The sequence below is a fragment of the Polypterus senegalus genome, chromosome 8 (assembly GCF_016835505.1).
Source record: "Polypterus senegalus isolate Bchr_013 chromosome 8, ASM1683550v1, whole genome shotgun sequence".
In the NCBI taxonomy this organism is placed as follows: Eukaryota; Metazoa; Chordata; class Cladistia; order Polypteriformes; family Polypteridae; genus Polypterus; species Polypterus senegalus.
Genome location: NC_053161.1, coordinates 153441732 through 153468139, shown reverse-complemented (window position 1 = coordinate 153468139; position 26408 = coordinate 153441732). Strand labels below are relative to the sequence as shown.

The 26408-nt window shown below is 39.5% G+C and overlaps 1 protein-coding gene and 2 long non-coding RNA genes across 5 annotated transcripts; 2 read left to right on the top strand and 1 right to left on the bottom strand.

Annotated features, from left to right (window-relative positions):
• On the top strand, positions 1–15077 carry LOC120534420. The gene is made up of 3 exons (XR_005634744.1): positions 1–30; positions 4854–4964; positions 14804–15077. It is a non-coding gene; the product is annotated as an uncharacterized LOC120534420 (long non-coding RNA).
• Positions 9605–26081, bottom strand: LOC120534419. Of its 3 annotated transcripts, XR_005634742.1 has the most exons (5): positions 25865–26081; positions 13248–13429; positions 11511–11621; positions 11346–11411; positions 9605–9647 (listed from the first exon to the last, which is right to left on the bottom strand). It is a non-coding gene; the product is annotated as an uncharacterized LOC120534419 (long non-coding RNA). The 3 variants fall into 3 exon arrangements; XR_005634743.1 differs by lacking the exon at positions 13248–13429; XR_005634741.1 differs by lacking the exon at positions 25865–26081 and having other exon boundaries at positions 13248–14810.
• Positions 17199–20845, top strand: LOC120534415 (fucolectin-3-like). The gene is made up of 2 exons (XM_039761989.1): positions 17199–17366; positions 20536–20845. Exons 1-2 carry the CDS (start codon positions 17249–17251, stop codon positions 20817–20819), a joined length of 402 nt encoding a protein of 133 aa, XP_039617923.1. The 5' UTR covers positions 17199–17248; the 3' UTR covers positions 20820–20845.
• Positions 26082–26408: the final 327 nt, after the last annotated feature.

Genomic DNA, 26408 nt, shown 5'->3' with positions numbered 1-26408 from the left:
CAGAGAAACAACAGCTGCAGCCGACGGCCTGTAAGTACAGTCTACGTGTTATGGAAACGGGGACCTCAAAACTAAACAAGTGCCTCAGGTTATTTATCAGACCTCTATGCTTTGGTTTAATTATAGCGTTTCCAGTTTAAATGAGCGGCGCAGCAGTTAGTATGGCTGGCAGTTGCAGAACCTTACTGTGTGAGACTACGTTGGTCTCTCTAATTTTCAAAAACGTGCGAGTTAAATTAATTTTAAACGAGCGATGCGCGATCCTTTTTTTTTCTTGCGTTTAGAACTGCCTCATACTCTTTAAACTATGGGTGCCAGAGTGGTCCTTCAGGGCGATGCCATTAAGGGAACCATTTTTGGGTCCCAGAAGACCCATCCACATGAAGTTTCCAGAAATAACCTTTTCATACTTCTTTACACAGGCTCTGTCTCAGTTGGTGTCCTGCTGGCTAGCCTACCTTACATTAAAGTATGGTAGATCTTATTAGTTCTTATTTATCCTCAATATAGCACGGTGCTTCGTTGATTCAGGATTCTTTTGATTAGTTATATAAAATAAAGATTGAATATTACAATTGATAACTCGTGTGTGTGCTCGCGCATGCTCCTTCGTTCCCATATTTCGGTAGCTCGAAGCTGCCGGGATTGGCTCAGCCCAACGCCTATCAGTTCTGAGAAGGATTGGTTTAATATGATGTTTTGTCATTTGCAGGGAATTGTGTCTACTCAGTTTAAAGTTACTTCTTCCTTGATCCTTTATATAGCGCTCTTTACACTTCATGTCAGCTTCGACATTTAGCCTAGGCTTTTAGTGATACTGTAGCACGCAGTATTGGGTGTTTAGCTCTTTTACCTCATTGGTCCCCCGACATGATATTCTTGGAGCGGACATGATCTTTATGCGGCTTTTCGCCAAGCACTCCGTTTTTCCTTTTGGGTCATACGCACGTTACGTTAATGGACGGTTATAAACTGACCCGATCCCCGCTCCTGATCTGCCAGGATAGGCTCCACCTTCCCACGAGTTTACTTAAGGTCGTTTGATAATATCTAATTTAAACTAGTCTCCATTTTCTCAAGATGAGCATTCACATGGGTTGCCTAATTTCTATCATTTTTTCCTGTTTTTCTACTAAAATATTTTCACTCATTTGCTGCTGGAGGTGGATTTTCAGTAGTTAGTATCGATGCCAGTTCAGATTTGATGTCCAAAAAGCCAGCCATGAATGGCTATTTAGAAAACCAACTATTCAATAAATAAATAAATAATAAATAAATCAAATTCACACGTCCAGTATCCTCACAGTTGCTTGATGTGTTTCATGAAGGGAAGCTGCATTCATTGAGCTGTGGCTCAATGTACAGAGAGGAAAAGGGCGAAATTGTTAATTCATTTCCATACAAACTCCTTCCATTCAGTAGGCAATGGCTGCTCAAACGTTTTGCAACACAGTTTTACTCCAAAAATGAACCCTTAAGGAGTTGTTTACTTTGTACCTTATTTTATTTAATATAACGTAATCATGTTTGCTGGTAACTACTGCCTTTGGTGACCCTTTATGGTTTCTTACCGAGTTGTGTGGTTCATTGTAACACCATTGCTTGACCAGACATCATTTAATTCTGGGATGGATTTTTTTGTGTGCATATGAATGTCTTTGTGCTTTGAAAAACTTCCTAATATGCAGGAAAATATCCGACATCTTAAACGTGTAAAAAAAAAAATAATAATCAATGACAATATTTATATTAGTTAGAACTTTATTTGCCCACATTGGAAAATTAGGTGTTTTACAGAAACTCTTTAAATAAACACAGTGCTTCTGTAAAAAGGCACAGCAGTCTATAACTTTTTGAACCTGTATATTATACACTAAGTAGTTATTTGTAGCGCTGCTGCCTCGCAGTTAGGAGACCCGGGTTCGCTTCCCGGGTCCTTCCTGCGTGGAGTTTGCATGTTGTCTGCGTGCGTTTCCTCCCAAAGACATGCAGGTTAGGTGCATTGGCAATTCTAAATTGTCCCGTGTGTGCGCCCTGCCCTGCCTTGTGCCCTGGGATTGGCTCCGGCAGTCCCCCTTGACCCTGTAGTTAGGATAGAGCGGGATGGATAGTTGTTTGTTTGCAGCACATCATAACAGAAATGAAGGTTTTACAGGAAGCTGAAACGCGCACTGCAAAAATATGCCAATCATTAAACCATCAAAAGCCACAGGCCACTATACAGTTTGCACCAGTAAAATAACAGCTATTCATTTTCTATGTGAAAGTCATTTTTATTTAGACAACCTAAATAACAATCCGCAAAACAACTTTGTCTTTTTGAAAGTTCAAAACAATTCCATTGCGCCAAATAATAAAAAAAAACATGCTTGTTAAGAAACATTCATTTTCCACTCATTTTCTTCTCTTAACCGAATCCGCCATCCCTCGGAAACAATGAACCAACGTTCATTATACACACATTTATCTCTGATTTAACATCAGTTCCCGGTAAATTTCCTATATTCCATTCCCCAATATCCACAAACCCTTCCATCTCCCTTTAGCAGCTACGAATCCGCACTTCTCAATATCTCTCAATATAACTGAGTCTTCCAGCTGCTTTTAAAAAAACTATTTTGTACCCACTGCAATAGTGATATGCAATGAACGAACGAACGGGTCCTTTTATACTTTGTGTCTGAATGAACGTAGTGGTTCACTGACATTAAAAGACAAATCTTTTCGAGGCATGCGCAGTGCGAGCTAGTGCATTTCGCGACAGTCCGGAGCTATCATTTTAACTGCACTTAAATGGCTGCTGTCTTCGGGAAATAGCATATCAATAAACTGTTTCAGCAAAACGGTCATGATGATAACTAGGCAGTGACGGACTTGGTAGCTGACACCGAGCACCTCCCTTTGACTGTTTCACTCTGAGTAAACGACTCTGACCGTCTCAGTAGGCGGACTGATTGAATGAACGAGTATGCCCCCTACTGATATGGAGAACCATTGCAGGTTTGTTCACGAAATACGGACGAGAGACTCGCAGTACAGTACATTGAATCGCAGTTCAGTTGATAGATGTATGGAAGACTGCATCTGAAAGGACGAGATATAAAAGAAGGAAATTGACACACATTAATCCAAATTCAATGTTCTCACAGTTTTACCGTGATGTGTGCATCATTCTAAATTTCTATTTCTATGTATTGTTGAAATATGTGGTCTATTCCTTATTACTTGTGTTAATGTAGTATAAATGGCGAGTTAAAAAAATGGTGTAATCAACATCCAGGCTAGCTTACAGACTACTTTTTTGAGTGGAATTATTAAAATCATCTATGTACGGATTAATTCAGTGGTTCTCAACCTGTGGGAGTAACAAAAAGGGGGGTGCAAAGATGTGATAAAAAGAAAACAAGAATTAAAAATATAAAAAATACATCTGTTGAAACCAAAACAAATTAACTTAAACTACATTCTGATACTAGAAAAACAAATATAGAGTTAGATAAATGTCGATAAAAGTTAAGTAGGTATAATAAAATATGTATCATTAATTTAAAAAGAACAAATTGGTATTGGCGGGCTCCTTTAAAAAAAAAAACATTAGGGGGGTGCGATTAGAACTGTTATGAAAACTCGGGTCGCAAATACGTAAAGGTTGAGAAACGCTGGATTCATTAATTTCATCAAAGTAAGCATAAGTATATATTTAGTAAAAGTAGAATATCATTTTGAAGTAATTACTTAATTTGATTAGGTGGAAAACCTTGTCCTCCATGAAAGCATTTTCTAAATCTGCTTATCCAGAGCAAGGTCACAGGGACACTGGAGCCCACCCCAGCAGGCACTGGGCACAAGGCAGGAAATGGCCTAGGCCATGGCAGCAGCATAATAAAGTTAACTAAGTCCATAGATTTATTTCTTTGAGAGCAATGCATTGTTTTTCATATTCTGAAAGAGCCAACCAGTTGGCCACCTGCATGTGGTCACGGAGTTCACAGTATCAATAAAACACTCCGCATTATGTGCACACAAAATAAGAAAAATACTGAAAAAATGAATAAAGGCAGATAATGTGACAAAGCTAAGACACCGGGAAACAAAATGGAGCATTGCAACCCAGTTGCACATTTTTTTTCTTTAGTGCATACTGGGTTACATTTCTTCCAAATCGTAAATAGAATAGGGGGCATTTGATTATGGTGTATTTGAGTGAGTAAAAGTAAATAGTAACTTTTAAAGTTTCATGCTAGTAGGCATGAGAAGTATTTCCTTGTACTTTACCTGTTAAAGCTTCTCCTTTATACACCATTGTGATGTTGTTGAAGACTCCGCCCAATTCATGAATATAGATGAATTACCTTAAACTGGAAAAATAACCCAGTAAAAGGGGATGCACAATCCAGTGTGTTTCTTCATGCCAGTCCCAAGCCCAAATAAATGGGGAGGGTTATGTCAGGAAGGGCATCCAGTGTAAAATTTTGCCAAATCAATATGCCGACAGATGATCCACTGTGGCAACCCCTAACCTTAAAAAGGAAAAATGTACAGACATATTCATGATTTCTATTGCCCGATTTTATGTCATCCACTAGATGGCAGACAAATACTCACCTGAGAGCCATTCAGGCTTAACACTCTAAAGCAGATCATTACCTGTTACTCTGAATCTGACTCGTGTTTCCACAGAATTTTGAACCCAAGTCATGCTCATGGGTATCATCAAAGAGTTTAAAGAAAACTGAGCTGTGTGAAGAGCTTAAATATAATGAAGAGCAATCTCTCAACACACACATTTTTTAGTGTCACCCAGTCTGGGTTAGTTTTCATTCCTGACCATTTCATTTTGTGACACTTTTCAGGAGTCTGGTATTCTGCAACTGAAGCACATTTCATTAACAGAATGAAGATCCTGGCCCTGCTTTGGCTTTTTGGGATCTGCCTTGCTGATGTATGCGAAAGGCCTTCCAATGGTGAGTGATAATTTGACTCCACTTTATTCTTTTAAGTTTGGTGCTCCTCAGTTGTTTTTTTATTTTATTTATTTTTTGTTGTTATTCTCTTTGATGTGAATACCATGAGAGTGAGGACTGATCAACACACAATAAAGTAAAGGGCAAAACATGGCTAGGCAATTGTATGCATTTAGATCTGAAAGAAAGCTCACACAGCAGAGATTTATTTAATGTTTCACAGCAAATCCAGCAGAGGGCGCATATCCTGTGTACACGTGACTTTTAACAACTGCAGCCATACTAAAATCAGTACATACCTCTCCATTATAAGAGATATTAGGACTATTATGATTCTCCTTACTTTATCGTCATTATTTTGATCATTTATATAAGACAATTCAGGTTTATTTGCTATTATTTTTATCATTATTCTGGTGGAATCATTTTGTAATAATGTGAAATGGCTGTGGCCATATTGTTTGTGGTCGCTATTGAGGTCACATGACAAGTTGTTCGATTGTTCCCCATCTCCAGTTTACATATCTAGGCAGAAATTGTGAAGTACTGGCCATTATTTGGAAAATCTAAATAATCATGCAGAAAACTTTCCTTTTAATTAGAGATTGGGCTCAGCAAATTTATTACATAATTGTGTGTGCCCCTTTTAAATCACAATGACAACTGAAATCACCCAGATTGGCCTGACCCTTGAATGCTGGGGCTGATAATATACACACAAGTGGACAGACACCGTTTCAAATGAAGGGTAATTAAGGGCGAGTGTACCCGCCTGTAACGTCTTTGATTGTAATCAGTGTCTGTCAATTTAAATTCATGGAGAGCTGCACTGACTTTGCTGGATACCAAGCCATGGGGAAAGCAAAAGAACTGTCAAAGGACCTGCGAGAAATGGTTGTTCATTGGTATAAATCAGGAAATGGATATAAAAAGATATCCAGAGATGTGAAAATGCCCGATAAAAAAGTGGAATGTTAGAAGTTTATGTGTTACCAAGCCACGGTCAGTTAGACCAACCAAGATTTGAGCCACACCTGCCAGGATCATTTGTGGAGCTGCCAAGAGAAACCCACAAGCCACTTCAGCAGTGATACGGGCTTCTCTGCAAACAAATGGCGTTGCTGTTTCAAGACGCACAATAAGGAGGTACTTGAACAAAAATGGGCTGCACGATTGAGTTGCAAGAAAAAAGCCTTTTTCTGTGCCAATGTCACAAAAAAAACCCACTTATAATATGCCAAACAGTATCTAGACCAGCCTCCAAACTTCTGGACAAAAATCATTTGGAGCATTGAGACCAAAATTGATGTTTATGGTCACAACTATAATCAATATGTTTGGAGAGAAGGCAACAAGGCCCATGATGAAAAGTACACCATCAGTACTGTGAAGCATGGAGTTGCAGCTCTGATGCTCTGGGAAGTGTAAGTTACAGTGGCACAGGTAACTGTGAAAATCAATGACAAGATGAATGCAGCATGTTACTGGAAAATATTGGAGGACAACGTGCATTCATCAGTCCCGAATCTGCACGTGGGATGCACTTTGATCTCCCAACATATCAATGATCCAAAATACAAGGTCAAGTTGACCCTTCAGTGGCTACAGCAGAAAAAAGTGAAGGTGCTTGAGTGGCCATCACAGTCTCCTGACCTCAATATCACTGAGCCACTTTGGGGAGATCTCAGACGTGCAGTTCATGTAAGGCAACCCAAGAATGTATGGGACCTGGAGGCTTTTTGCCAAGAAAAACGGGCAGCTCTACCAGCTGAGAAAATCAAGGGCCTCAACTATCGCAAAAGACTGCATACTGTCATTGATGCTAAAGGGGGCAATAAACAATAGTAAGAACTAAGGGTATGCAAACCTTTGGAGAGGGACCATCTCATTATTTTCCTTATTACTGTGTTTTATTTAATTGTTGTGCTGTTCTGCGATGCCTTATAGTTTAATTTGGGTTTCATTAAAAGTAAAAGTAATGTCTTTTGCCTGATCCGTCATCTTTTCTTTAAAGCAAGGGTGGGCAAAATCAGTCCCGGTGGGCCGCAGTGGTTGCAGGTTTTTGATCCAACCCAGTTGCTTAATTAGAAAACAATTCTTGCTAATAATTAAATGTCATGGCTTGTTAGTGCTTTAACTCTGCCATGTCAGGCCATTCGATTTTTTTGTCCCCTTTCTAAGAATATCATCCAAATGATTTGAAGGCTAAAATGGATGACTAATTCTCAGTCCTTCACTTTTTTTCTTTTCGCTTTTCTTCCAAGTATTTAACTAAACCAAACAGTGCATGATAAATACACACAGGTGTCAATGGTCACAAGCTAAATGGAGAACATTTGCTAATTTTATTGCTAATAAGAAGCAATTAAAAACTGAGCATACAGCTGTTTAAGACTAAAATAAGCAATACGGGTTCAAAATCTTAACGAGTGAGTCAACTAAAATGAAGCAGAAGTGTTACTTGAGCAGTAAGTGCTTCTTATTAGGCCATTGGGTTGGAACAAAAACCTGAAGGCACTGCGGCCCTCCAGGAACGACTTTGCCCACCCCGGCTTTAAAGTATGGTACACATCTTACAAATTTTGCCTGGGTATGTAAACTTATGGGCACCACTGTATATAAGACAGCAGTATGCAGATATGGCTTTCCTAGATTTTGAATAAAGCCAACAAGCACTGTGCATGTGCCTCATGCTTACCTTTTCAATGGAAACTTTGTTCTGTTAGATTTGGATTTGTTTCCAGTTTTTTTGCACAATATTATGTCCTTGATTTCTTGTTTGTTTGAACTTTTGATGTCTGACCTCAGACTCTTTTTGTCCATGATTTTCACCTTTTCCCAGAATTTTACTTCCTGGGCTTTGCTTAAAAGTGTTGATTCGAGCTTCTTTTTCATTTTCCCCAGATTTCCCAAAAGCTATTGTTATTTTGCAAATGTTACAACCCAAGCAATCCAATTCTGTAATCAGAATTTAATTTACAGCGTTGCTTTAGAATTTGATTAATTTTTACCAGCCCTTCCAAAGCCTTTCTTTTCGTATTTGCCAATGTGTGTGAATCCAGCAGGGGGCACCAGCTCCCTGGTTGGAATAAGTTCTTTTGTAATTGGAGCACAAACGCATATATCGGCAGAGTTTCTTTGCAGCCTTTGTCGATTTTCATAAAGTGTTTGACTCAGATGACCAAGCTGACCTGTGGGACATCCTGAGGGTTCACAGGATCCCCTCAGGGTTCCTGGATATCATGGCCGGCCTGTACACTGGTACTGTGAATGTTGTGGAGAGTGGAGGCAGAACCTCTGCGTTTTTCCCAGTTGAATCTGGGCTTCGTCAGGGGTGTGTTTTTGCTCCTACTCTGTTCAGTGCTTGTATAGACTGGGTGTTGGGCAAGGTCATGGGGTCCAGCGGCTGTGGGGCATCCGTTGGTGAAGAAAGATTCACGGATCTTGACTTTGCTGACGATGCTGTGATCTTCTAGGAGTCAATGGAGGCTGAGCAAGGAGTCTGAGTGTCTGGGCTTGCGAGTGTCCTGATAAAAACAAGATCCAGGCCTTTAATGACCTCTTGGGCACGGCCATCAGCAGTGTGTCTGTCTACAGTTAGAGTGTCCACCTTGTTGAGAGGTTTACTTACCTTGGCAGTGACATTCATGTCTCTGGTGACTCTTCCTATGAAGTCAGTAGACGGATTGGGAGAGCATGGGGGGTCATGAGGTCACTGGAAAAGGGTGTGTGGTGCTCCCGATATCTATGCAAAAGGACGAAGGTCCAAGTTTTTAGAGTCCTGGTGCTTCCTGTCTTGCTTTATGGTTGTGAGACATGGACACTATTCAGTGACCTGAGATGAAGACTGCACTGCTTTGGTACTGTGTCTCTCTGGAAAATCCTTGGGTACCATTGGTTTGACTTTGTGTCGAATGAGCGGTTGCTCATGGAGTCCCGAATGAGGCACATTACCTGCATTGTGAGGGAGCATCAGTTATGGCACTACGGCCATGTGGTGTGTTTCCCCGAGGGTGATCAGGCTTAAAGGACCCTCATTGTTGGGGACCTGAGTGGCTGGACCTGGCAAAGGGGTCGCCAACGCAACACCTGGCTTTGGCAGATAGAGGGCTATTTCCGGAGGGTGGGACTGGACCGTGTGTTTGCCTGGGGGTTGCAAAGCGGGATGCCGAGTTGTTTAGTCATGTATTGGGTGCGGCAATGCACTGTACCAAATTAACTTGACTTGACCTTACATAACCCGAATCTATATAGATATAATATAAAAAGGCGATAGTGATAGTGATAAGTGATAAGAAATCACATAGAAGAAATAACTTAGCTTTCTTTAATAATGGTTTACACTGCATACAGATGAAGGAAGGCAATTGCAAGACCTTGTGTAGAGTCTGCCATTTTCGTCGCTGCGTTGGAAGGATTTTCCGGATTGGATGATGTTATCTCCCATCCGTCCGTCAGCTTTAAAGGTGTACTGGGCAATGTTCCAAGGCTTTCTCCATGTGCAGGCCCCCACTTAGGTGAATCATGCCATTCCAAACAAGGAAAAGATCCAATGTCATGATGACTTTGACACACAGAAGTAGTACAATGCCCATTTCTCAGTTGTCCCTTTCTTGTCTTCTAATGCTTGCCTAGTAGTCCTAAATGATGAGCCCCTGTGTACTAAATCTGGCTTTGTGTTAGCTGTACATGTGAGAAGAGAGAAAAGCAGTGACATATTAAACTTATATTCTGATTACAGTGTGTTGCTATCTTGTGGCTTTTGCAATGTCCATTTCATAGGGATTTCCTATTATGCACTGTGACATCTATTTTAATTTAAAAACTCCAGTCCTTTCTCAGGGTTACTCATGGTAATGCAAGGCTATACACAAACTTCAAGAAAGGGTACTCAGTCAAAAAATTAGATATTGGAGAAAAAACAGAGTCAAAGAGCAAGGATCAAACCCAAAAGTCAAAAAAAGAGAGTAATGTCAGAGCCAAATTGTAAACCAAAAATCAGAGGCAAAAGGCAGAGTGTACTGTAGATTAAAGTAACCAGTAATCAAAATTTCACAGTATGTAATTCACCAGGTTTTGACACCTGTGATTATTTTGGGGCAAATTTTAAACTGGCGAACTGATAATGTCACAAGCAGTGCGGCCTCAATGCATCATGGGGAAATCCCCACAGAAACAGATGACGCAAAATTCACAAGATAGCGGTGCCCATTGGGAAAGAATGGTGTTGGGAAAGATGGTAAAAGCTATTTCAGTTTCTAAACCGAAGCTCTAAATAAATTCTGATTGCAGAATTGGATTCCTTGGATGTTAAAACACCCAAAACGACACCCGGCTTCAGGAAAACCACAGAAAATGAAACTGAAGTCATAACAGAAATACAATAAATAAAACTCTGAACACATTATCCTTCAGTGTACTCATTACTATTACAAGTGTTATAGTTATGTAATGCAAAGATGGAAGAAGATGAACAGGCCTCAAAATAGGCCTGTCTCCTAACTTAAAAGACACGTTTCAAAGCTCCTGACAGGCCAAACATTGGCTTCAGGCTGTAAAACTTCAAGAAATACTTTAAAAATGCACAAAATGGCATTCAAGGGAAAGGAAGACTGTAAACCACTGGATTAAAAGGCAAAAGAAATTTACTAATTTAAAAATAAAAAGAATGAAAAAAGGAAAGAAAGGTTTGCCTAAAATGGGAACCCAAAGTTAATACCGTATATACTCACGTATAAGTCGAGTCTTGAAACCCGAAAAATCAATCATAAAATCAGACTCCGAATTGTATGCCCGTTCAAAAATACGACACTTAAATTTTATTTTTTTACATTTTCTTGCTTCCACCAGTCTCGCGCCAGTTTCTCAGGCGCATCAGATTTTGTTGCAGCAGCGCAGTTACCAATTTCTTTTGCCACTTAAATGGCTTTTAATTTAAAACCAGCTTCATATTTTCTTCTGATCAAACACTCAATCATAGATAAGGGATGCTCTTACGATAAAAGTGTATAAGGACATGAGATACAAAAAGCACAAAACAGTGCAAATATCGCTTCGGAACAGTTTGGGTATTACCGTGTGGTCACGTAGGCACAAAACATAGAAAAAAAAAAGGCTGTGTGCTCCGTGGTTACTCTCTCAGGTGGATGTTAGCATATCATCATCTCTTGGACCAATAGTGTGAGATTTACGCATTTGATTTATATGGCTGACATTATAAAATACCGGAAATGATACGGTAAAATCAAGCCCCGATATGGTAAGTCCAATCCAAAATCAAGGGAGCAGCAAAGCCAGTGCAAACATCCACAATAAACGAGATCAACCAAGAGCAGTGCTTACAAATATCCACAACACTCAATGAGTCTCTGAATGACTTACTCTTCTGCCTGAATACAGAGGGTGAGGGTTGCAATGATGTCACATTGATGTCACCTTCTGGTGATTCTACCCACAAAACACAAGATACATAGTTAGGAGATACATATATATAATGCATATAACTACTAAATAATATTTAAATGAAACATTAACAATAACACATACATAAAACAATGTTTTCTTTTCTGGTTCTTCTGTGGTGGTGTTCTGTTCTGCCACTGCCTGATCAAAGGCCTGTGTAGCCAACTTCAAAGAAGACCCATTGTATTGAATCCCCTAAAACAAAGCATAATAAATAAAAAAATAAATAAATAAAAAACATTACGTTAAGCAGAATGACCAGTATGAGTTGGGTGGTCTTTAGGCCTTGGAACCCCTGCAGATTTTTTTTTTTTTTTTCTGTTCTCCCTGGCCATCTGACCTTATCATCAGACTCATCTTTAGAGACTTTAAACCATTTCTATATATTCTTTTCTATTAATTGTAAACATGTCATGTTTGTGTGTGCATTTATTTTTGCATGCTATTTATGCATTTTTAATCTCATTTTTATTTTTTTTCTTTTATTTTAACTTGTAAAGCACTTTGAGCTACAACTTCTGTGTGAAAGTGTGCTTTAGAAATAAATGTTGCTCTTTATGTTATAATAACAAAAGCATTACAAATAATCATTCAAAATCAACTGAGGAAACATGCATAGGTTAGGGAACAAATCCTGACTCAAACTTAACAAACGAGAATGACATTGAAGAAAGGTTACATTTGACTTATTTTTTTTTATTGCAGCTTTCACTCCCATATGTAAACACTTGAAGGAAGCTCATGGAATTGCATTATTTTGTTATAATGTTTGATTATCATATGTCAGTTTTCACACAAGCCAGAGGCATTTTTCTAGGCAAGGGTAGCAGTGGATGTTTCCAGATTGTCAAAAAGTGAGCTTCAAGATCCAAAGGGCAATGTCAGCTGTTTTATAATGTTAGGACTGTGCCTTTTCCCCCAAAGGTTTTCAATCCCACAGCAGCACCTTATTTTGCTGATCGGCACTGCACATCTTGTCATGTTTCCATAATCATCATTAACCGAAAGCTCACATTTCCTTCTAAACTATACTTCACATGTTAGTAAACCACTTTGAAATGACATTAACTTCCAATAAGTTTTTCTATTAATCTTATCTAACAACATGAAAGTCTTCCTTTAACCCTTATTGCCCAATTAAAACTTAAGTGCTTATTGTCTCTTGTTTTTCTTTAGTTACTCCAAAGCAGAAAGATCCTTCTTGTAATGTTCAATTAGCAAGTCTTTACTTGAATAATAAGCTATGTTTTTTAAATGCATAGAGGCTGACAGACATAAAAGAAGGAGTAAGACAAAGGAGTAAGCTGAGTCAAATAATGGTCAGAATATCAGCAATAGCCAGAGAAATATTCATCAAAGCTACAAAAACACAAAACCAAAATCGTGATCAAAAAACATTAATGATACATCTGAACACTAGCTTCCACTAACACAAATTAGAAAACATAAAGGTAGTTGAGAAAGAAACCCAATTCAATAACAGCTGGTATAATGAATTCTTTGGGAACAAAACTCCTCTATATTGAAGTTAGCATTAAATGAGCTACAGTGTGAAGTTCATGAAGCTGTCAACTAGAGCACCGTGGCTTTCCCTACTTTAAATAGTATTTGTTATTAATATCCTGAGTGCTGGTCTAGGATGGCACTGTATTTCATATGTACAATGTGCTGTTGGTATTTAATGACATGCAGATTATAAAGAGGTGGTAGGAGCTGGAGAAAAAGAAATACCATAGAGCAGAACCACTGAACGGAGTACTCTGCCATTATAGTACTTCAGGTAGGGCATGGAAGAAGTGAGCACAGATAGAGAGCTCTTACCTGCAAGCAAAAGTTACTTCCCCTCTTCTAAAATTCACCGGCCTGTGTGGGTGACCACTTGTGAGTCTCCTTAAGGATCGTGGCTTTAATTTGCTCATCGAGTTGAGGAAAGTGAGGCAGATGGTGTAGCGTCTGAATCCAAGTGAGGTACAAGGCACAACGTAAGTAGCACATGAGAGCAACTAGAGATACATAGAAGATTCATCAAGTCAATTTAATTTATAGTACAGCTTCCATAAATACACCAATACATACTCACATACATATATACATATAGTGAAGGATTCCAGGGAGTCAGTGGCCCAAACCCCTAACACAAACACACCAAGAGTCCCAGGTACAAATAAAGGATGGTTTATTCACCCGTATTCCTTCCACAGTACGACAAACTATCACAAAAACACAGATTTCTCTCTTCAATAGACATAATTCTCTCTGCTTCCAATTCTTACCACTGCACTGCCCTCCTCCAGTTGAGTTTTGCCTTTCTTCCTCCCAGTTCTGACTTACCTGAACAAGGGAGTTATTAAGGACCTTGGGAGTACTTCCTGTGTAGGGGTCCACTGCCCGATGGAAGCACTTCTGGGTTATATGAAGGTCCATTACAGCAGGGAGCTCTTGCGGTACCCAGTGACCGCAGCAGGGCTGTGCCAGACTACATTTCCCGGCATGCTCTGCTGGCTTCCCACTAGGCAGCGATATCCAGGGCCACTGCCATGTAGTGTGCTGGGGGATTTAAAAAACTCCAGTCACATTATTTCTTTCTGGTGGGCTGTCCATCCATCCTTTCTGGCTCTCTCTTCTGAGTGTGATCCCCTTCTCCTCTCCATCCGGGATGCCTGTCTGCTTTTTAGGAGCCTCCTGTCCAGGTGAGGAACCATCCCCTCTTCTGGCCGGGACGCCCATTCAACCCATGTGGCATTTACAATATATATATATACATACATAAAATTTAAAATTTGGCTAAATGTACAGATGTAGTAACTTGCAAAAGAAAATAAATGAAAAATTACGATGATCAGGAGATGTATAAGTCAAAGAATGGGCATTGGTGAAAATGGGAATCAAAAGGTCCTCTTTCACCAGAACCAATACACAATCAAAAATCCCCAGCCAAGGCAAAGATTTGTTAACCAGAAAACTCAAAATAAAGTTTCATTGCACAGTGAGTCAACTTGACACTTGACTCTGACATCCAGGTTGTATTTGGGACCAGCTTTATACTGTCACCTCATTGACATCACAAATGATGAACTCCTTTTCTGGGAATTCTGTTAAGGATTAGCATTGCAACGGTGAATACATTTGACTTAAACAAAATGGTGTTGCTGTTCATTATATAAAAAAATCTCTGAGTCTTTAAACCCAGAAGCAATTTATAACTTTCCAGTACTTTAGCAAGAGAATGCACAACCATTTTTTTATGTTTACATATTATAACAATAGATTATGCCTTTACCTAGTGATGTAATTTTGGAGCTTTATCTGGTTGTGAAGACTGGATGAATCTGAATGCACAAATTTATATATTTTTGAATCTTTTTAATCTTTGGCAGGCACCAATATTGCTAGACAAGGCATTGCAGAGCAGTCTACTAGTAGTTTACACAATGGAGCTGCAAACCTGGCAATAGATGGGAAAACAAACGGCATTTATTTTAAAGGAACCTGCACCCATACTCAAAGTGACTCTCCATCCTGGTGGAAAGTGAATCTGAAGGCCACCTACGCCATCTCTGTGGTGGTGGTCTACAATAGACAGGACTGCTGTGACTCGAGGTTGAAGGGGGCTGAAGTTCGTGTCGGAGACTCACCCGATATCTCAAAGCACGTCAAGTAAGTATAATGTATAATGATTAGCCAAAATTGAAACCATAGAAAATTCTCTTCCAAAATTACAAATCTAAAGATTACTCTGCAGATAAATGTACATCGGAAAAATAGCTGAATCAAAAACTCAAAAGAATAACTAAGTCATTAGTCAAAAAACTCAATTAGTTGGAACAGAGGAAAGAGTCTCACCAAACTTGACAAACTGATCTACCAGAAGAAGGAAAAGAAATGATGAATGAAATAATCAAAAATAAGAATAACTGAAGACAATCAAGAAAATAATTGGATGCAGTTACCCAAAACCAGAATGGTAATCCAACAAAAAACATTCAAAAAGGCAAGAAAAAATTCAAAAGTACCCAAAATTTCTAAACAAGAAGTCTCTAAATCAGTGATTTTTAATGTCTGTGGTGTCACGGCCTACTTTGTCCCATGTAAGTGTTCATGGGGCCCCCTTGGTGGTCTTTTTTTTTGATTTTTGAGCATGATTGTTAGAATAGCACACTTTGCATCCCATTTGCGACCCACCAATACTCACTTCACAATCCAGCATATCCCACAACCATTATAAACTCTAGCAACTCACGACCCACCAGCATCAGCCAGTGACCCAAGAGTGGGTCACAGATCAGTGGTTGAGAAACACAGCTCTACATGACATGGTAAGCAGAGAAAAACTTTCAAAGAGGGACTGAAGAAGAACACAGCAGCTAACAAACACCACCACAGAGTGCCAGGGTACCTTCCCTGGCTCATGTTTAAAGAGTTCTTTTTATCTTCTTTTTTTCATTATTGCTTATTATTTTCTGTTGTTTCTTATAGTATTGTTCTGTTCCTTTATTATTCGCCTATTTATGGATTTTCTGCTATTTTTATTCTGTGACGTTATTATTTAGTTTCTTCTTCTTTCCTGATAAAAGCAACCAGGAAAATGAAATCCCTTCATGGATGATGTTCAGTGTGCTCTGTTATGGTATGGAATTGTTGAGTATTGTGCTTTTTTTCTTATTTTGATTATTGGCTTTCGACCTTTTTTGCTCTGGACTTTGGATTCCTTACAGATTGTGCTTTTTAGAACATTGTCAGCTCTAGGTAGCCTTTGGCAACTCCTTTTGCAATTTTGTTAATAAACATCCTCTATTGTGAAGATGACCAGCAGAGCAAAATAAAACTCCTGTGCCACAGAAAGGGTCATACGATTTGGGGGGCATTTATAGCTTCATCTAGGGCACTAAGTCTCGGACTTCTTGCATGACTGGAAATGAGTATTTGTATTCCTCACACTTTTGAAAGGCAGTGACTGAGTAGATCATAAACCTAAACCTAACCCTTCCTCAGCAGAACTTAATGACAACAGGTAGAGCTGACAGGGACTTCAACTCATTTTTACAGGACTGCTGTTTTCTGCCTTTCAACCCATATACCTCTTGTTTTGTGAAATTAGAAACTTTTTGTTGCCCTTTAAGTACATTTTATAACTCTGTTCTGTTACATTTAATTCAGTCTTAATCATGTTAATCTCTAAAATGAAAAATACAAAACATTTAAGATGTTAAAAGAATACTCCAACCAAAAACGATATTTTGCTTAAATGTTACTTACCCCATGTGCTTATATTGATGGCCAAGAAAAAATGTTAATCTTTTGTTTTCATTCAGAACAGAGATAAAACCATTTACGACATAAGAGTCAATAATTGTGAACAGTTTAGACTAACAACAATCAATGTGAAAAAAAAAAATTCTCTTCTTGTGTTGCATAATCCACATACAAAATTCACATTGTAAATTTCCTCTTGGGATTGGGTAAAATGTATCTAATCAAATGTCTGTTTTTCATTTGTATGGTCAAAACATGCAAAATGTGTACATTTATTTGCTGAAATATTAATACATTCAGGAAACTCCATATTGAGTATCAAAAGAAAATACGTCATTCCCATATTTGAATTGAATTGGATTGGGTTGGATATACTTGGCTAATTCCTGAGTGGATTTCTGTATATATGAATTAAAATTAGGATTCCTGACCAATGACTAAGGGAGAGAGGTGGATCTTGGAGCTAATTGATTGACCTTCTTTTTTTTTAACCTATGAGATGTTTTCCTCTTCCAGATGTGGCATAATTGAGACAACTTCTCCTGGGTCTGTTCACACCATCTGCTGTAATGGAAAGAGAGGCCAGTTTGTCAGCATTGTACCTGCTCAAACCTGATCATCTGACACTCTGTGAAGTGGAGGTCTATGGTGAAGAAGTCGTCCCACCCTGCAAACCTGCTTTAAATGGTAATATAGTGTTTACTCTAATTGCTTCTGCTAAATAATTACAAAAAAGTGAAAATGATTAAATATTTTAAAGGTACTAGTAAAAAAAGATGTATTTTCTATGTTCATTTTTTTAAAGCGTTGAATGTTTTTGGTGGGGGGTAATTCCATCAGAACAAACAAGCCATCCTTCTTTGCCTACACTGTCACAAGGTGCTCCATAGGACAAACAAAAACTGTATATAAAATGACTATATATATATATATATATATATATATATAGACAGACAGACAGGTAGGCTACTAAGGTGACCCTGTTTTATTTTTTATTCTCTTTATTACATAGACCTGAACAAAATGCCACAAAATTCCTATATAGCTTTCGTATACAATACAATACAATACAGTTTATTTTTGTATAGCCCAAAATCACACAGGAAGTGCCGCAATGGGCTTTAACAGGCCCTGCCTTTTGACAGCTCCCCAGCCTTGACTCTCTGAGAAGACAAGGAAAAACTCCCAAAAACCTTTTAGGGAAAAATGGAAGAAACCTCGGAAAGGCAGTTCAAAGAGACCCCTTTCCAGGTAGGTTGGGCGTGCAGTGGGTGTCAAAAGTAGGGGGTCAATACAATACAATACACAGAACAGAACAATTCCTTAATACAGCATAATAATAAAAATTTTAGAAGTACGGTTTAACAGTAGATAATATGACATAATTAGGTTTGGATATTTTTAGAGTCCTGGAGACCTCATCCATCTAGCTGCCTCCCCATTTGGCCAGGCCACGGCTGAAACGTTGCTCAGATGAAAGGACCCCTCTTTCCCATGATTCCTGTGATCCTCCATCAGGGATGACTTTACCATAGGCAGGCAAACAACTTGGCAAGTGGGCCGTGGCACCAATTGCAACATTTGGGTACCGAGAAAAGAAACAGAATAGGTGAGGGTTAGTATTCAAATATAACTATCATGTTACTTATGTTTTAGTGCTAATGATTAACAACAGAGTTGCCGTCCGTACAGTTAATCAGCAGCTCTAGTCAGGATATGCTAAACTGAAGTAGTGAGTCTTCAGCCGAGATTTAAAGGCTGAGACTGAAGGGGCATCTCTTATATTACACTACCTTTTATATCTACCTTAAGCAACATGACAGAGAATCAGAACAAGCAGGAGAAAAACAGATGGAAATTTATTAATCAAGCTTAATAGATTATATGTCCAAAATATAACAAATAAAAATGTGTTAATTAAAATATTACAACCTATAATAGGTGACTCTCTGTCTTAATATTTGATTATTTTCTAATCTGACCTATGAGCCAGTATGCCATCGGCATATGGCAGCAGAAATGACCTTACTTAGGATGGAAATGGCAGAGAGAGCCCCTGTACCAGCCTTAATTTAAAAGAATTCAGATGCTTCTTGATGCACATCTCGGTTCAGAGTGGGGTGCAGTTCCTAAAGTCTTAGTTCGGGCATGACCAACCCCCTCAGTCCATCTTTGTGCCGGTCACCAGTTTCGAGAGAGATACACAAATATAGTCTTAGACAAACACAAAATAAAAAAAGCGAAGAAATATACAGGTAATTAAGTCGTAAACTGCCTTCCAGTGCAGGCTTTCATCCTAAGGGAATGGCTCACAGAATATAAATTGTACCTGCACACCTGGCCTACTCTGGTCATCTCTCACCCTTCCAACCACAGATGGATCACAATCACTTAACACTCTTATAAGATTGAGTTTTCCACTTTCCTGCATTTTAAAATTTGATTTTATTAACCATTAGCTTCACTGTCTGTTTAAAATTGTATACTGTGTGGTCCACCAGGGGGTACACCTGCCGCCCCAACCCGACACAGACAGGCAGACACAAGTTTCAGTCCAACACACACATTTCATTTTCCCATGGGAAGCACTTTTCCCTTGGTTCCCACAGCACCAAAGTACAATTAAGCAGCACCAAAGCACAAATACACAGTCTGTTTCTTCTTTCCTTCTCTCCCTCACTGTCCGCCTCCACTCCTCCTGGCAAGTTTTGTCCTACACCTCCAGACTTTGGCTCCCATGGTAGTGGCTGCTGGCTCTTTTTATAAGGCACCCGGTAGTGCTCCAAGTGCTTGTTGACCCACTTCCGGCAGCACTTCTGGGTGTGGTGGAAGTGCTGCCCATAAAGGCTCAGCAGCAGCTTCATCACCACCTGACAGCACCCATGGAACTCAACAGGGCTGCACCAAACTCCAGCTCCCATGCAGCACTGAGGTACTGCTGCAACCCAGGGGGGCTGGCACCTAGCACTCCGGGGCAGGTAATGCTCTGGACACACTCCCTCCCCCAGTTCTTCCAGCGTAGAGGCATCCCGGCTGGTCAAGGCCCCCAGCTGAACATCACAACTGTTAGACATTTAAAATATAAAACAAATATTATCCATCTATATGCTAGAAAATATTTCCATTAAAGCATCAGTAAAGATTTCTCCTGTGATTAAATGATGGTGGAATGTATCAAATCACAGACAAGCAGTTTAATCTGATGGCAAGTATCCTAAACGATTTACTGGTTTCTACATTGGTTGACTCACTGATTAATTAACATTTCTGCTCCTCCTGTTTAACTCTTGTCCATCCCTTGAACCTTTAGCACTTTGGCATTTCTCCTTACAGCAAGGCAAAGTGCCAATATGTACACATTTAACTAGTTTGAAACGTAGCACTCTACTTGTGGTTTAGAAATCCATCAGCTCCAGGACAGACAGTATAACAATGAGAAGGGATGAGGAGATGTATTGATAAGCTTGTGTCTATCCACTTTTGAATGTTTAAACAAAATGTAATTATTACACTTACTGGAATATTTCTTTTTTGTTTAATCTAAATGATGAATCAGTGTGAAAATGTCCATCAAACACCGTGCTGGCACCACAATTATGATGAGGCTGTGTATAATAGTATAATGGCTTATTCGTACTTTTGGGCAAACTGAATAATGTCTCAATAGACCAAAGGCAGAAATCCTTTTAATTGTCATTCTGTCATATCATGTTAGAGATGTACTGTAACAGTAAACAATTTAGAACTTCAGATATGAAATAGTTTCCATATTTTTATAACATCAACTTTCTCCAATTTGCTTCTGTTCTGTCATCCTAAAAAAGTTTAACAAATTTTTATTTTTATTTGTTTGCAGCAATCAATATTGCTACAGAAGGTCTAGCAGAGCAGTCTTCTCAATATGCACATGGAGGAGCTCCAGACCTGGCCATAGATGGAAAAAGAAATCCTAACTATTTTAAAAGAAGCTGCAGCCACACTGAAATCACCTATCCCTCTTGGTGGAGAGTCAATCTGAAGGCTGTCTATGCCATCTCCACAGTAGTTGTCTACAACAGACAGGACTGCTGTGACATGAGACTGATGGGGGCTGAAGTCCGAGTTGGCGCTACACCAGATGTCTCAGATCATGTCAAGTAAGTGACTTCAGTACATTCATAATTTATATAACGATGCGTTTTCATGTTGAGCAGTGTCCCACCATGCTGTACCTGTTTGAACACACCATACAGTAAACATGTTAAACGTGAAAGGAGCAATGTTTGAAAAACTTAAGAGAATTTGTTGGGGTGGGGGTTGAATTTTGCTTTGCTTGTTTGCTTTGTTAAGTTTGACTTAAACATATGGAGTATTAATCAATAAAAAAATAAATAAGAAAAGCTTGATAGAATTAGGCAGGGCATTCCTCACTTTGGGTGAATACGCAGTAAATGCCTTGACATCCTACTTTTTCAAGAAAGCCAGACCTTGAATGCAGTCACATTAAAAGATTATACAGAGAAGAACATTCGATGAAGTAAATCATCACCCTATGAGTTCCTGTGGGTTTTCTCTGCTACTCCTGTTTACTCCCTCTGGCATACTGTAAATTAGGTTGTAGCGCTCCGGTGCCACTAAGATTCACACTTTCGATGAGACTGTGATTTATTTATTTATTTTTGGTGGAGTTTCCACAGACGCACCCAGCCTTGGCCCGAACTGCACACACTCACAAGTATAAACAAAAAACCAACAAATGAATAAATAATATATTAAACTAGCAAAATACCCGCGCTTCACAGCGGAGAAGTAGTGTGTTAAAGAAGTTATGAAAAAGAAAAGGAAACATTTAAAAAATAATGTAACATGATTATCAATGTAATTGTTTTGTCACTGTTATGAGTGTTGCTGTCATCAAGGATTTGATTATCATTATTTCTTTCAATCAGGTTTGTATTTGGAGGTAAACCGATTTGGTCGTGAACCGAAGCAATTTCCCCCCATAGGATTGTATGTAAATACAATTAATCCGTTCCAGACCATACGAGTTGTATGTAAATATATATTTTTTTAGTTTTTAAGCACAAATATAATATAATTATACCATAGAATGCACAGCGTAATAGTAAACTAAATGTAAAAACATTGAATAACACTGAGAAAACCTTGAACAACAAAGAAAACTAACACTGCAATAGTTCGCGCTATAGTGCTACCAACCGCTGGCTAAAAGCACTTTTTTTAGTGAGTTTTAAGCACAGGGAAAAAATGAACATTTGAAAAATTCCGTAATTTAATAAACCACCAAGAAAAATAACATTGCAACAATGCACACTACGAACAGATCGCTGGAAACAGAAGTGAAAACAAAATCAAGACCAGTCCATTCTTTAACCGCCTTCCTACCTTAATGCGTCTAGCTCTCTCTCGCGCTGACTGTGTGTGTGTGCGCTGAGTGTGTGTGTGTGTCATGCTGTCTTGCGGTCTCTCTTGCTCGCTGCACAGGAAATGCACAGGGAGAGACTGAACATGTACAAACCGAAAGGAAAACTGGCTTGTTCGTATACCGAGTGTGTGGTCGCGAATATTTAGCTCAATTACGTGGGAGGCGTGCTGATTTCCGCAGTAGCTATACTTATGAATATGCTAAGCACAGTCCTTCATCCATGAATATTTACCTTATATGGGTAGGCACTCAATTACGTGGGAGACGTGATGACGTGGACGCAAGACGCAACTCCGCCTCACACGGCGACCAAGCTGCCCGCTATGGCCGTATACAGTATACGAAAGTAGGTTCCAGTTATGACCATTATGCGTATAATTTCGAAATGAAACCTGCCTAACTTTTGTAAGTAAGCTGTAAGGAATGAGCCTGCCAAATTTCAGCCTTCTACCTACACGGGAAGTTGGAGAATTAGTGATGAGTCAGTGAGTGAGTCAGTCAGTGAGGGCTTTGCCTTTTATTAGTATAGATGAAAACCCAATACACAACAACAACAATCAGACAAACCTCCCTTTTCCCCTACGGCAATACAGTTGTAAAATAACAATGAACCAAAAGAATAAAACTCACGACAATGTCCTAATACAGTCCAGTACAGCAAAAGAAGGTGAAATGGTTTGGTGTGAAGATGAAAATCCTGAGAACAGCTTCCACAGTAAATGAGTGAAACAGTCCTAATGGTAGTCCTGAGCAGTGAGGGGTAAGACTTCCAGGAGTGCTCCTTTTGATGATGCACAACAATTAATCCACCACCATACACACGACAGGCAGGCACAAGACAGCCCATTCATCCTAACGGAAAACGATCCAGGGCACAATTGACTAAATAGCCAACACGTTGGACAGGATACACAAAAACACCGATCTCCAGTTGCTACACCAGGCTTCCCTTTTCAACTTTCCCTCTGGCCTCTTTCCTCCTCAGCAGCCCCTACTTCTGTTTCAGTCAACCTATGCGGGTAATCCCCTCTGAGCTGCTGGGAAATGGAGTTCTTCCCATGGCAGCACTGAAACAAGGTTAGCAATTCAAAGTTAGTCTGGGGCCTTAGGGTTAGGGTCCTGCTCAGAGTCATTTCTTGCCTTACACCAGATGCTGCCTACTATGTTCTGACTCCTAGTGGATTCATAATTTGACAGTTTCTAATGTCATTCTTTGCAATACAGCTATAAGGGTCATTCAACACCAGGGCCGGATTAAGATGAAATTGGGCCTGATGCTGCAGTGCAAAAAAGGCCTATTTTTTCTCGCCATTGGTGCACGTGCATTCAACACTCACCGTACATGCGCACTCAGACTGACCAAGGATCTTTAATTGCTTGCGACGCAACCAGCCAGCCTTTATTGAACAATGAATAATAATAACGTAGTATTGTAACAACTCAAGATTAACATCAAACTTTGTAACATCAACATTCAATAGCAATTGTCTGAAAAGAAAATTAATGCAGAAAACGTAACAATGAAATACAGTAAATTTCGCAATTCTCTTACGAAACAGAGTAAGAAAAACTGAATTTGCAGAGACATTGGGTCAAAGTGACTCAGTTCAGGCTCTTGAGGGTAAAAATTTGTCCACGATTTAAATTTCATAGTAGACCAGAATCCTGTCGAGGATTTTAAAAACTCTAAACATCCATGCCGGGCCCTCGGGCCGGCTTTTAGTTTTACCTTTTCAGATAACCATTTAAATAGCCATCAATTTTTACTGTACAACTAACTTTCAAGGTGAAAAATTTACTACGTGGCACTTACCGACCAATAAAAAAGTGGCAAGAATCCCAAAGATATTGCAAAAAATGCAGCTAAATTACTAAATAAACTGTTTAACGTAAAATTGATAGCATTAACTTGAAATCTTCGGTTAACAATAAACACAACAACGTTATAGTTACGTCACAGCGCAAAGAACAATAGTAACTGTATAATTAGTAACGCTGTGTCTAGGTATCCGAAGGTCGGACTCCAAATTTCATTCTAAGAGTTATTTTGAGGTTAATATAGCAAAGGAAAACTGTTCAGCTTCCGGAAAATTCTCGTCTGTTTTCATCTGGGCCTATTTCAGGAATGGGCCTAATGCTGCAGTATCAATAGCACCCACCTTAATCCGGTCCTGTTCAACACTTAATATGAACTGAATTGAAGAATAACAATGCTTTGCACGTGTTACTGCATTTAAAAATCTTTACACAGACTACAAAGAGCCTTAATAAATTGAAGAAAATGCAAGAATAACATCTCTAAAATTACACAATTTATATGTCAGTGTGTGCACTGCAGCAGACTTACTCTTCCAGTAACTCTGGTTCTTTCTGTGTTCACTGGACTCCTCTATGGAGACTCACTATATGACATTGTATATAAGGATGCTACTCTTCCAGTAAGGGCAGCATGGTGTGCAGTGGTGGTGTTGCTGCTTCACAGTAAGGAGACCAGGGTTCATGTCCTGGGTCCACCCTGCATGGAGTTTGTATGTTCTCCCCGTGTCCACGTGGGTTTTCTCACACAGTCCAAAGACATTTGGGTTACATGAATTGTCAATGCTAAATTGGCCTTAGTGTTGTGTGTGTGTGTGTGTGTGTGTGTGTGTGTGTGTGTGTGTGAGTGTGTGTTCACCCTGCAATGTACTGGCATCCTGTCCAAGGTTTGCTCCTGCCTTGTGCCCTATGCTAGCTGGGATAGGCGCCAGTGCCCCCCACAAAATCCCAGTTCAGAGCTAAGTGGGTTAGACAATGACTGACTGATGACTGTTCTACTAATTATATATCAATGATTTATAAGATAATATGTGTTTTTTTTTATCTTTGTTTCTTTGTTAATTTATATATTTATTCTTACCTAATCCTATTTGTCTTTCTTTTCTCTTTGTCATCTTGTAAAGCACTTTGAACTACATTCTTTGTATGAAAATTAGCTCCATAAATAAATGTTGTTGTGCCTCCCCTGTTTGAAAGCAGCTTTGTCCAGCTGACTCAAGCAATTGTCCAGTGATGAGAAAGAAGGGCTTTGGGATTATTGCCTAGTCTTTTGGTGTTTTGTCCTTGCTTAGTGATTTGGATACTTTGCTTTGTTTGCTTTCCTACCTTTTCATGTTCTGATGACTAATTCCAATTAGAGACAAGGATTATATAATTGATGACATCAATTAAATATTACATTATGTAGCAATGACACCCTAGGGTGCTGCTGATATATTATAATTACTCGGGTCTTCTCCTTCCGTCTCAGTGGCACACTCCACCAGGTCCCCAGTCCAACACACCAACAGGGAAAGTTTCAACAACAACAACTTTATTCAAAGGAGCCACCCCCAATTGAATGGTGTCCCAAACAAAGAAATAGGATAAAAGCTTAACAACAATGCAGTGAAAATTAATAAACAGTAATAAGTATCTTATGCAAATATGTTATATACAATCCTATAACCTTTGCCTCTAAGCAAGCAGGATTTAATAAAAGTTCCCTTTATGCTCCCAGTCCCTCAGGAAACCTTCTTCCCCTCCCACCTCAATGGCCAGTGATACCAGGAAGACAAAAAAAACGGCATTAGTGCCCTTTGTTTCTATCGTTGGAGCGCTCTATCTCCAAATGGAGCATTTGTAATCCACTGAAAAGATATCTGTCCTCCAACTGGACTCTCCAAATAGGTGGCCACAATAGAGTAAAGTAAAGATAGGGATAATTGTCCGATATACAGCTCACCGCTCCTGGGTTCCGGAAGACGCGGGCTGCAGACACTCCTCAGTGATCCAATAATCCCCAGCGGCCCTCTCGAAGCTCCATAAAATCACTCCTTTCACCGGTTCCTCCAGGTCGATTCTCTCTCTCCTCCGCAAAAGTCTCTCTCTCCGAAAAAGTCTCTCTCCTCCACAAGTCTGTCCTCCCTTTTTTTTTTCCTTCCTCCGTCCGTCCCCGCCACCCCAAACAACAGAGTTCCCCCCCGTATTCTGTTCCTATCCTGATCAGCCACTCTGCTGCCATCTAACGTCTAGTTCTTAAAATCGCAGCTCCATGACTCTCTTATTCAGACATACACACACAAGATGTCTGTGTACATAGCTAAACTCTTCCCCCACTGAGGAACCCTTTGTCCCCAAAGAGAGTAAATCACAATTTAACCCCTACAAGGAATAAGAAAATCGTCTCGCAAAGGGACTGCCCACCATGGTGTGTCAGACCAGGAACCAGAAGAGTAGACTTTGTCATCACTCACAGGCTTCTCCTTAGCTTCTGCTCGACGGTGCAC